The following is a 12,267-nucleotide window of genomic DNA, read 5'->3' as shown; positions in this document are numbered from 1 at the left end:
AGTGAAAAAGAAAAGAACACGAAAACAAGTTGTAGAGTAGAGGATAAATAAATAAAATTGTAACTTAGTAAATGCTTTAATAAAAATAAATTTCATAAACTTCCACCATTTTTTAAAACAAATGAAAAGTTCTAAAATTATCCCATAACAACCTGCAAAATCTTTTTCCTTTTTCCTTTACGAAAATTTCAGTCCACTCCAAACACTAGATTGTAAGATTTCAATTCATTTATTCAAATCCCTCCATTCCAAACTGGTCTCTTAAGGCAAAAAAATAATGTTCCAAAAATGCATTAAATTGACGTATTAATTCAACTCAGGTTGATAGATCCAGGAGAATGATACAAAAATGAAATAATTCAAACCCAATGAGTACAAAGTCAAATCCATGGAAGACCCGAGTTTCTACTGAGTCAAATGGGCAGGATGGACAGGAGGAAACGGCTCCATCTTGTCTTTTGTTTTTTTCTCCTACATGCATGCTAAAGTTTCCAGTTTCCACAGTGTGTTTGCTAAAGATATACAATTTTCTTTTTCCAACACCTGCCAATTAAAAGCAAACTCGATCAATTGAATCGAAGCTAAAGTGGGTCCCAAGTGTTCTTATATTACGTGAAGAATCATTGAATCTATTATAGGTTGGTATATGGGAATTGGGAGGTGAGGTGAATGCAAAAGAAGGTTGCTTCTACAAACTTCGCACTAGTGATAAAATTGACGCTTTGAATAGTCTATTTTCTTGGGGGAAAAGTTCCATTTGTATTGACAGGGCAGCTGATGGAAGAAAGCCAACTTGCCCTTAAGATGCATGCTTCCAATTGATTGGTACACAGTGACCGCATAAACTATGGAGAGAGAGAGAGAGAGAAGAAAGAAAGGTAATAATGCAGGTTGTAGATGATCTGATTGCAGCAGTTTCCAGAGAGGTTCACTGGAAAACGGAAAGAAAAAAGAATGAAAAAGCAAAATGATAAGTTCTTTGAACCAGTACTTCTCAGAACAGATTCTTTTTTGACTAAAACAATCCAGTATCATAATCATATATATATACTGTTACGATATATACATATCAGAATATGAAATGCATGACCGTATCTCTACTGAATAATTCGTAATTCTGCAGTCACATTTCAGTGATATTTTGTGGCCTTGGATTGCTTTTATGATTTCAAGTTGTGAAGGAAACGTAAAGAGAGAGAGAGAGAGAGAGAGAGAGAGAGAGATACAAGATATGAGACGTATCCATGTGGACAACAGAGGAACATGGAGACTAAGCAAAGCTTGGATTTCCGAGCCCTCCGTTGATTGGAATTGTTCGTACCACAACAACGAACCACTCGTCTTTATTTCTCTTCTTTCTTTTTTTCTTTCCTTGCTGGTGGCCTTTCCTACCCACCTACATCTACAACTTTGGTATCCCACGATAACTGTTTTTTGCTTCCTACATCCAATGACCCACTGACACGAGCATGGACTTTGCTTTATTCGTTGTTGCTAGGCAGCCTTGGTCCTTGCAAAAAAGCAAATCCGGATTCCTTTCTTTTCAGACAACCAACCCTAGATGGTTTATGATTACAATATCTAATTATTAGTATCAAAGATTTGAATGTGGAGAGAGAGAGAGAGAGAGAGAGAGAGAGAGGGAGGGAGAGAGAGAGAGAAAGGGAGAGAGGAGGCAAGGCTAACCAAATAAAACCAAGCAAGGAAGTTGGGAGGCTGTCACAACGTGAGGACGAAGGTTTTGAAACAAAGGAAATTCCAGAATTCTATGGTGGGCTTTGGGTTGCATGGTTTTGAGTGGGATTTTTGGCGTTTTCTTATATTGTTTTTTTATAACTTCCATAGTTCAAGACTTCAACTTTCACTCTCACGACCCAACAAAACAAATAAGTACTTCCCATGTCCTCACTCTCTTTCTCTCCATGGTGGAGGACAGACGTGGCTGCCTTGATCAACAGTTTTCTTGGACAGGTGAAAACTGAAAAGAACTAACCTCTCAGCTGGTGAATCACCTAAAAATGAGAGACAAGGAGTTTCCTGGGAATTTGAATTTTGCTTGATATAGAAGAATAGGGAAAAATGTGGGAATTGGAGTCACTGTCCATCGGGAGATTGATGGAAAGCAGTGCGGATGAAACATCACTTCTAGTTCTGAGTTATTAAGTTCCTAAGACCATTCAAAAGACTCCTAGAATCATGGTCGAAAGTAAACAAGCATATGAGTGTGTAAATATGTGGGCAAATAATACATAAGTACAAAGGTTCAGTGCTGTAGAACTGTAGAAACGTTCTAATGCAGCTTCCATTTTTCTCTTAACATTGCAGATAGTACTGTTCACCAAGAACAAATCAAAAACATGATACAGTACAAATTAAAGCTTGAACTACTTGATATAAGGCAATTTCAACAAGACTGGTTCTTTGTATATTAATATTTATCGATAAGAGGTCGATCACAACTGGTTTAGGTTAATTTCTTTTTCTTTGGCAATCTTGCTAAATGTGGGTGATCCCCAGAAAGGATTCTTGCAGCATCTCATCTTAATGCAACTAACAGTACTACTCCTAATGCTAGTGCATAAAGAAGAAGAAGAAAAAGTTGGCATACGAGAAATTTTAATAGTAATGAGTTCATCATGTCAGATAACAAACTCCATCAGACCCGGCACGCACACTTCTGTAAACAAGCCCATAAAATACAGGAGACTAGAAACATAAATTAAATAAGCAAGGGCACATATAAATTCTACAAAATCTACCATTTCTTGGCTCGGCAGTAGATTGATCAGGATGAGATAGGTTCCTCAGCAAGTGATCTTACGTTCTCGGATTTGGAACTTGCGACAAGCTGAGGCGATTCTGTGGAACATACAGCTAGCTTGGTGTCAATTATATTTGATTTAAGTGTAGTAAATGTCAAATTATAAGCGATTGCTAGTGGAGGAAGAGTTGAGACCAGAGAAATCCGTCCACGCATTTCCAACCCAATACTGATTATTTTCTGAAGTATCCAAGAACTGCCTTGACAAGTTTAGCCCTTGGTTTTCTAGCAATTTCACTGCAGTCAGCTGGGCAACCCCAGAGCCCGACACCATGTGGGGAAGATGGCCGTTTCTATCTACAGAAGACGATGCTTTGACATCTTCATTTTGAAATGGGTACAAACCTGTTGGTGGCTCAAAGCTACCCAAGAAAGGAAATTGCTGAACCTGTTGCAAACGCCACTGCTCCACTCCTTCTGCGGACAAACCTACTGAATTACTACCTATATGAAAACCCATTTCATTCTGGCCACCACCACTGGATGCCATTACATGTGGCAGATTTCCACCAAAGTTCAAGCTCATATTCCCAATACCATACTGAGTAAGATTTTGTAAAGTGGGCATGAAGGGTAACTGAGAAGCTTGTTTTGGCAAGTGACCAATTATCTCTGCGGTGCCACTAGAGGGAATTGCACTGGTCGAGTTCGAACCAGCATGCCTTTCAGTAGAAGCTGGCGACTTCGAGCTACTGCTTTTGCTTTTCTTGTTTCTACGGCATCCTCCACCCACCGGAACATTCCTAAGGGCACCTCCTCTCGTCCAGTATCGTCGACATGTTTTACAGAAGTGGCGGGGCTGTGTGAGACTATAATTATTGAAGTAGCAAAACTTAGTATTGGTCGATTCGCATCTGGGACACTTCAGTGCTGTCTCTGGTTGTGGTATCTTAGCTACCCGTGCTCGATCAGCCATCGAACCAGGTCTAATCGAGCCCAGACTACCGGCCTGAGGTGGTGGTGGTGGAAGCTGGGGATTTTCATTGCCACTTCCTTCTTGACGATTGGGTTGCTGCGACAGAAAATCCAAAAACAAGAAGAAAATTAAAATCCTAAATATTTGGTATATTCAATAAAAGATCACAAAGGAATAGGAATATTTTTTTTCATTATCATCCTTTTCGGTGAAGAAGCAGTGGAAGGAAAATTCAAAGAAACCATACCTGCTGCCAGTTCAAAGGATCTGGATAGAGTGGAACAGATGAGAAAACCATGGTTTTTGAGCCTTCTCTTTTATAAAGGTTGATGGGTGTGCTTTCGTTTTTTTTTCCCCCTTTTTTCCGAACTACGAAGGCGAATCACACAAAGAAGATATACCAGAGCCAAGAAAGCAAGAGAAAAGAAAGAGAAGAAGAAGGAAAGATAGATGAGGCTTTTGTTTATTTTGCTCTTATTCTCTCATTCTCATCACTTTTTGTTTTATTATATTTCTAGGGCTTTAGTGGGCGAAGTTTCTTAGCCTTTAAGCTTCCTTGTGATGGACGGACTGCGGTTTAGTGCTTGAGAGAAAAAAGTGGTGGCTCCTCATGCATGGAAGACAGAGAGAAAGATGTAACCCTAGTGATATATTAATTAACAAATAATTACTGTCACTCTTGTCATTGTGGTGGGATCACCCTCTCCCATAACCAAAATTCCAAATCAGGGAGCTGTTCAAGTAAAATTAATCAATGTGATGTACAGCCCAAATAATGAGCATTACCTTTGCCACATGATCGATGAATTTGCTATAGAATTCTTCACTTTAGATCATCCATCCAAGTAAGCAGCTAGCTCTGCTTTGCACCAAGAGATCTTTGCCATTGATCAATTACTTGCACTGCCTCTTTATAGTATTGCTCTTTAATTTTATGTTATCTCAGGGCTCCTTCTTATCTTTACTTAACATGTATACATTCAGTAATTGATTCAATTTTAACTGATCCTTAATTTTATGCTTGATTCTTCCTAGCTATATATTTTCCTCAATGCTTGATGAATTACTTTTATAAATTCCATGAGGAGCCAGTGCTGGTAGCACTACTTCCATGATTGTATGAAAATTTCATCCCCTCTCTTTTGAGTATGGAAACTCATAGTTTGTGGATTTTCCACTGCCATTGTTTCTAGAAAAATAATAAGCTGCTCCAATCAGACTGTTCCAATCACCTTTTTAGTAAGCATAAAAAAAAGGGCATGAGAATTTTTAAAATCATAAGGACATTTGTGCATGGTGTGTTCTTCCAAAGTGTTCAGAAAGTTATTCAAATGAAGTAGCAGTAAGTTCTCTTTAACAACTTTAGAGTTAATTTGGACCATGATGTTGATGCTGATCAGTGGAATCCAGTTTCTCCTAATTGGAAAGTACTATATGTAGAGAGATCAGACCATGCTGAGAAGTTCCACTTCACTCTCTATATGTTGCATTGCTTCGATGGTAAGCATATTGACAAACTAATTCAATTCTGAAAACGACTCTCAAATATGAATTATGCAAATCCAGTAATTTTCTCTATCTATAATCGCATCCATTTGGGGAATTTCCAATTTTAGATGTATTGAACCCTCAAATTGATCAGAGAACCCATCTCACCATCAAAAAATGATGCAAAACCAGAAACTCAGTGGAGAGAATGCCAGTTACTTCTACATCTTTACGTGGTCTAGTAAAGAAATTAACAAGGGGGTCATGGCCCCTAAAGCCCAATGATGTAGCGACAAAGAGGATCGGTCTTCGTCAATCATTGTCATCAGATGCTCACGGTCGGAATTCGTTTCTTATTTGCCATGGTAGCCACTTGTAGGTCCCATTAGATAAACCCCTTCCTAACAATAGCCTACAGAATATATGCGGGGTCGGGGTGGTGGAAAAAGCACAATTCCACCATCATCGATGGATCCCTCTTTTCTTTGTATTTATCGTGATCGGTCATATATATTCAATTTCTGATAAAGCATTTGATCATTGAATTATGTGATGAAAAAAAGGAAAAGAAAAGAAAAGGGGAGGAAAATACTTGGACCTACATGAACTTCATGCATCAACATCTTTTTGTAATGGACAAACTGAGGTTGAGGACATAAGCAAGTGGTTTGAGATGATTTACAACCCTACATGCACATGGTGATAAATTTCTCCTTTAAGTTAAGCCAAAAATCATTTGGGGTTATAGTCTAGACTCCATTTTTTCCAAAAGGCAACAATGATACACATATTACGAATATAAGTTGTGGTGGAAATGTGTAAAGTCAGTGGGGTCCCCGTGGATTATGGTGCTGGATCTTGTGTTTCTCCCCCAATCAAACATCAATCATCTAGAAAGTCAAAATACCCAGATGATGAATTTGCTCTCTAATTAAGAAAGAAATCAACAACAACAAAACTATATAATATGGGATTCAATTAATGTAACAGAACATGTGGATTTTTCACCCAACATGCAGTAAGTTGTAGGGCTATGGAAGAAAACTTGCCATGAAAAGGACTGAATCTGAGTATTCATATGTAGTCCTAGAAACATGGGGTGCAAGTAAAAGTATATATATCTGGATTTAGAAATGTATGTCACTTCAACCGCTTGGTATGCACTGTATCGACATTCAAAACTTGATAAAAATCTATTTGAATTAAGATGGTGGGGATAGAATCTGATTCTCTAACTATATTTCTAGGCATATGGTAATGGCTTTTGCTTATTTTCATGCAAAAAGCAATCCCCTTTCACACAGAAATATAGTTTAAAAGGAAAGCAAAACTGCAGCCTTAACACAACCCCTTGTCCCCTCTCCTCTCCCCAGTGACAGTCCTCCCACACATGCGACCTACAGTAGTGAAAATTTATCAAGACATCATGGTTTCCTTAACGTTATCTGATCACTTAGTAAAGAATCCAGGTGATGCTAAAACGCCCACTTTTTTTTTTTTTTTGCCTTGTCTGCTTCGGAAACATGGTTCCCACCCTGCCATTAATGGAGGCTAGCATTCTGTCAAAGACCATAATACAAGTGTTCCTACGCGTTTAGTTGTTGATCCGAAAAGGGAAATGCTATTGAAAGGCTTTTGCTAATAATTGCACATGCCACTGACACTAAACAGATGCTCCCTATACCCATCAGCTCAGCTGCTGAACGCTTTATTGCCCCCAAAGTGAAGCCCCAGCGTACCTGTTAAGACACAAATCCACCAAACCCACCCATACCAATTAATCAAAGGATGGAGAAAGTTGACATGTCATATCACAGCCAACATATCATGGAAGTGCAGATTCCACCGCCATTTCTCATTTGAAATCATTGAAAAATATTGGTTTTGGAAATGGAATAGAACTTGGGAGTAGTATTTTGAAAGCCTATTGGGCCATGGAGCCCAGTGGGCCATGGCCTGGCCCACCACCAACAAGGTTCGTGTGACTATGGACCGATCTATGCCAACCCAAGCACCTTATTGGCAACAAGTAGGGTAGACCTCCATTCTTTAAAGCAGGCCCAAATGAAGATCTAGTCTCCGAACAGCAGCCCACTGGAAAGCCCACTGCAAGGCCTACTGCAGTAGACAAAGCCCACAAATGAATTATATTAGAGATTGTTTGGGAAAGCAACAACTACATTTAGAAGAATGAAATGAAATACACGTACAAAAATTTTGTTTAAATTTTTGAATTTCAAACGCATTATTGCATGATGTGATCTGCTCTAGGAATTCAATTCAATATTATGTCTACAAAAAATATTTATAGAATTAAGAAAAATAGAAATTAAATATAAAAAAATATAACTATTACGTTTAAATAAAATAAGTGAAATTTTTTAGTAAAATATAAATATTAATTTCCACGTCTAAGAAAAAAATACGTGGATCTAAGAAGGAATCCAAGTTATAAATATTTGATCATTAAATACAAATAGTGATGCTCCTTCATAGGAATAAAAAGTTTTAAGTAATTAAATTCAAAAACTAATGGAAACAAAATTTGGGAAGGGATAGTTGTAGAAATGGAAGTAAGAAAGCTTTATTTTAGATTGTAGGGTAAAACCATTGCTTTCAGTCTCAAACCAATATGAGTTGGCTCGAACAACCCAAGCAACTTGATGTTTGAAAAGGCTTGGATAAGTATTTTTAATATTTAAGTTGGACTTAAATTGTGTTTTCTCAATTTGAACTCAATTTGAGTTGAAATTTGGGTTAAAATTTTGGACAAGTTGAAAAAAATGTTATAATATTTATTATTTATATTATTATATATAAAATATATTCATTTTTTATGCTTTCAAATAATTTTTTTTTTAAAAAAAAAGTGTATCAAATTTAATTATATTATGTATTTTTTATTTCTAAAAAGATAAATAGATTTTTTTTTATATCATTGCAAAATAATGTGTTATTTATATAAATAACACATAAAATTTTAAAAGTTATTATTTCAATCCAATTAAACTCGAATTTAATTCATATAGACCTAACAACTTGTCCAACCCAAAAGTTTAACCCAAGTCTAATATGAAACTAATGAGCCTTGAGAAAATAAGAATGAGATTTATTTGGGTTAAACATCTTAGGTTAGAGATCGAGTTGGGTTAATTAAATGTTTATTAATTTGAGTTGGACTTGAGGTTGTCAAGTCAATTCTCACCCCTTGTAATCCTATCAATAAACTCATGTTCTACACTTTTCAATATTATTTATTTATATTTAAAGAAAAATAATGTATTGTCAAAAATAGTTTTTATTTAGTCAAAATTTTAAAAATATCAACATGATATTCATCTTTAATAAAAAAAGAAAAAATTTAAACACAATTTTCAAACATATAATTTAATTATGGAGCTCCAAATTTTATTCATACTCTTATTTATTCAAAACCTTCATCCCCAAGGGAAGTCTACCATGAATATTCATGATTTTTCATATTGGTACTTTAAATTCATCTCTTAAAGTTCCCACAAGACTAGACAAATTTGAATTATAAAAGATGTCCTTATTGTACTTAAAACTTAAAAGTAAAGGTCTAATTTACTCTTTTTGTACGCCTTTAGATTCTTTTAAGATTTTACCTCATGAAAAATCTTTAAGAATTTCCTTTTCTCAATAGCACATTTATTTCTATAACCTAGGGTCCTACATTAAGATTTCATTACTATCCCTAGTGCCATGTCAATTTCAAGGAGCTTTTCGGATTCTTTTTCCATTTATATTTTCTTATTAAGACTTTATTATTAGTGTGCTAAAATGTTCCTCCTGAATTCAAGAGGAGAATAAGAGAGAGAGGGAATATTTTGTTCATCCTAGGTTTATTATTTTATATACTTTTGATTTGATAAATTTTGTTATTATTTAATTTGTTATTATTTTTCTAAATAGTTTGAGTGCTCTTTGGATTTTTTTTATTCTTTCACATGTTTATTTTTCTAGTCATTATCTTTAGGTGGTATTTGTTTTTTAACTTAATAGAAAAAACCAAAATATTTGCTTTTATAAAACACATAGCCTTCTAGAATTATACCTATATGTTCAATCCTCATCTCTAGTCAATTAGAATATTAACTAGAGAAAAAATAGGAATAAGGGAGAAAAATATGAAAAGCTTAGCGTTAGGAGCCTACCACTTTGGACAACTTTTATGACTAAGCACTATCATCTCCCACTTACTTATAATGGGAAAAATATTTATAAACTCTTTTCTATTAATCCCATTGCCACCTTGGTTCATACTAGCTAATGAATCATGCAATTATTCGGAATATAAAGAAAATGAGAAGAATTATATCAAATCTCATACAAACCTACATAGTTCATCCAAAAATTCTCAATATACCCTAAAATCATTTAGTCACATCTCAACAAACACCTTTGACCCATTTGGAAAAATGTTTTAGAATCATATCTGAACTAGTCATACTCATGAACATATTGCATTCTTAATTGTAATTAAGGATAAAAATATAAGTTTTTATGGGAATATTGGTGGTTGGACTTTACAAAAATATCAACACTATTGGATAGAAATTTGGATAAAAAAATATTGATGGGATATAAATTGATAACAACTCATAAAAATATTAGGGAAAACTAAAAAAAATATAAATAAAAGAAACACTAATATGTATTATTAAAGTTGTTTTGTTAAAAATATATAAGTCCTATTTGATGAGCCATTATGTTGAGTGTCTATACTCATAGACTCAAAGTTGGCTTAAAATGAGTCACCATCAATTGGTGTCATTCTTTGTTGTCTCCTCCCTTTATACAACTTTCTTATAGCTCTAATGCCTAAACTTGCTTTTTCGGTAGATCCTTTAATGTCAAAAGTTATTATTTTACTTCCATTGCATAAGATCTAATGACCTATGAAGATTTTCATGCTCTTAACCTAGTCTTAGGTAGGAAATAGAGAGATCTAGCATTTCCTATAAGTAGTGCCTTTTAAATACATCATGAAATTAATTATGCTTACTTTTGTCAACCTTGTCTGTCCATTGCACATGATTGTACATCTATAAGTCTTTCATTTTTCTTTGTTTGCATACTCTTACATTTCTTTGAACTTCATATCCAAGTATTTAATGGAGGTGGAGTAGCTATACCCATCCCAACAATTCATACATGATCAAAATAAGTAAGAATATTATAAACATAGTTGTAACTAATATTCATAGTGACAATATTAATACTTAAAAGTAATTGTGCAAGTATAAAGTTATTCTAATTATCTATTTGTCGTGCATCAATGATCAGAGGATGAAATGAGAGTCTATGACCGGATTGGACATGAAGTAATGAGGGGTAATTTTGTTGCGACTTTTGGTTTCAAAATTAGGATGTTCAATGTAAGGGACTAAATAGATTCCAAATTTTCCATCTACATCATACAATAAGTGAAACTTGAGATTCCTTAGGGATCACCATTGATACGAGCAAACAAAGTAGAAACGATAGAAAAAAAAAATGTGTATAAGGATTCTCTAAAACATATAGGGAAGGAAATAGTTAAAACAACCCAATCATTGACCACTTGGTAAAATACCACATTTTTAAAAACAAATGAGTGACGATTGATAGTGCATTGTAAGTGTTATAATGGTAATTATTTCAAAATTTACAAAGTGATGTGCCTTATGAATGGTGACCTTCATGACAGGTGCCGTTTAACTCACTAATTCAAACTATTTTGAAAACACCTATTAATTACTCGCTCAAAGTAGAAGCCATATGGATAAGCCAAACTTGTCAAAGAGCAATGTAGTAGACATCTATATTTTGCCAATATAAACTTCTCCACAACCTAATTTGATGGATTATCCTTTGAGTATTAAAACTAGAAGATCCCTTAACTTTAAAAAATTCACAAGTAAAATCAACATGGTACAAATAAAGGGAATTAACGGCCAAAATGGCCTTATACCCAAACATAATATCAAAGTTGGCCTTCAGGTCAAAGTAATGTTCAAAATAGCCTTTTTTTCCACGTAAGCAGAGCCAACAATTGTTTATATATATATTTTTTTAACTTTCTCCTTTCTTCATCCTCGGTTGGCTTTTTCTGCTGTCATTTTTTTTAACTTTCCCCCTTTGCTTCATCCCGCATCCAGAGGTTGTCTTCAAGCCCTAGCCCCACTATTTTTTTTAACTTTCCCCCTTTGCTTCATCCCGTATCCAAAGGTCGTCTTCAAGCCCTAGCCCCACCATTTTTTTTAACTTTCTCTTTTCTTCATCTTGCGGTTGGCTTTTTCTGCTATAATTTTTTTTAACTTTCCCCATTTGCTTCATCCCGTATCTAGAGGTCATCTTCAAGCCCTAGCCCCACCAGTGGGCCAGAGACATTTTTGGAGTTGCAATTGAGGTTGGTTTTGATTTATGCGTGAGAAATATTTTTGGGTTACAGGTGTTGTGCTTCGTTGCATGAGAAGAATTTTTGAGAATTTTTTTTGGGTTACAGTTTTTTGAGAAATATGCAGAATGTTGTTGCCTTCAACTTTGCCTTTGACAGGAGTTTGGACTTTTTTTTTTTAATTTTTTATTATCATTATTATTTTTTTATTATTATTCCAGGATATGTGAAAGCTAACTTGTGCTATAAAAAAAAAAAAAAAAATCTTTTTTTGATTCCTCAAAGTGGCAACCCGATCTTTGTCAGAATCCCTCTATTGCTCTCAAAATCTGCACGTGTCCTCTCCGGAAAAAACTCCCTTCCGTTTGAAAAACGTGTTCTATTGTTCACTGCAAGACAAAAAAAATAGCTACTTCTTTATTTAAAAGCAATCAGGAAATATTGGGTGAAGCCTAACCTTTGGATCATGATCTGAAAAAGATCTATTTTTAAAAAATTTAAAAGCACAGTTGATAAATTGGATTATGCTGGATGTAAAATTTCCTACCAGCAAGGAGATGCAACCAAATTTTCACTAAATAAAACCAATTCCCATCCACCATTTAAAAATGTATGATCTGCATCAAGAAGACCAATTCTAGA

At 34.9% G+C, this 12,267-nt stretch overlaps 1 protein-coding gene across 2 annotated transcripts; it reads right to left on the bottom strand.

Moving 5' to 3' along the window:
- Positions 1 to 2,599: 2,599 nt before the first annotated feature.
- Positions 2,600 to 4,305, bottom strand: LOC100246640 (dof zinc finger protein DOF3.6). Of its 2 annotated transcripts, XM_019220344.2 has the most exons (3): positions 3,985 to 4,305; positions 2,957 to 3,833; positions 2,600 to 2,859 (listed from the first exon to the last, which is right to left on the bottom strand). In XM_019220344.2, the coding sequence occupies exons 1-3, from the start codon at positions 4,033 to 4,035 to the stop codon at positions 2,786 to 2,788; spliced, it is 1,002 nt and encodes a 333-aa protein (XP_019075889.1). In that variant the 5' UTR covers positions 4,036 to 4,305; the 3' UTR covers positions 2,600 to 2,785. The 2 variants fall into 2 exon arrangements, with proteins under 2 accessions (XP_019075889.1, XP_059593439.1); XM_059737456.1 differs by having other exon boundaries at positions 2,600 to 3,833; positions 3,985 to 4,298.
- Positions 4,306 to 12,267: the final 7,962 nt, after the last annotated feature.

This window comes from Vitis vinifera, chromosome 6, assembly GCF_030704535.1.
Source record: "Vitis vinifera cultivar Pinot Noir 40024 chromosome 6, ASM3070453v1".
Taxonomy (NCBI): Eukaryota; Viridiplantae; Streptophyta; class Magnoliopsida; order Vitales; family Vitaceae; genus Vitis; species Vitis vinifera.
This window is presented reverse-complemented; position numbering and strand designations above follow the sequence as displayed.

What these genes read in the sequence shown, in the direction of transcription:
- LOC100246640 (XM_019220344.2), bottom strand. Translation starts at nt 4,035, where the DNA reads ATGGTTTTCTCATCTGTTCCACTCTATCCAGATCCTTTGAACTGGCAG. An exon ending in ATCCTTTGAACTGGCAGCAG is followed by an intron (nt 3,834 to 3,984) that starts GTATGGTTTCTT and finishes TTTCTGTCGCAG; the next exon opens with CAACCCAATCGTCAAGAAGG. An exon ending in TGCGTGGACGGATTTCTCTG is followed by an intron (nt 2,860 to 2,956) that starts GTCTCAACTCTT and finishes TATGTTCCACAG; the next exon opens with AATCGCCTCAGCTTGTCGCA.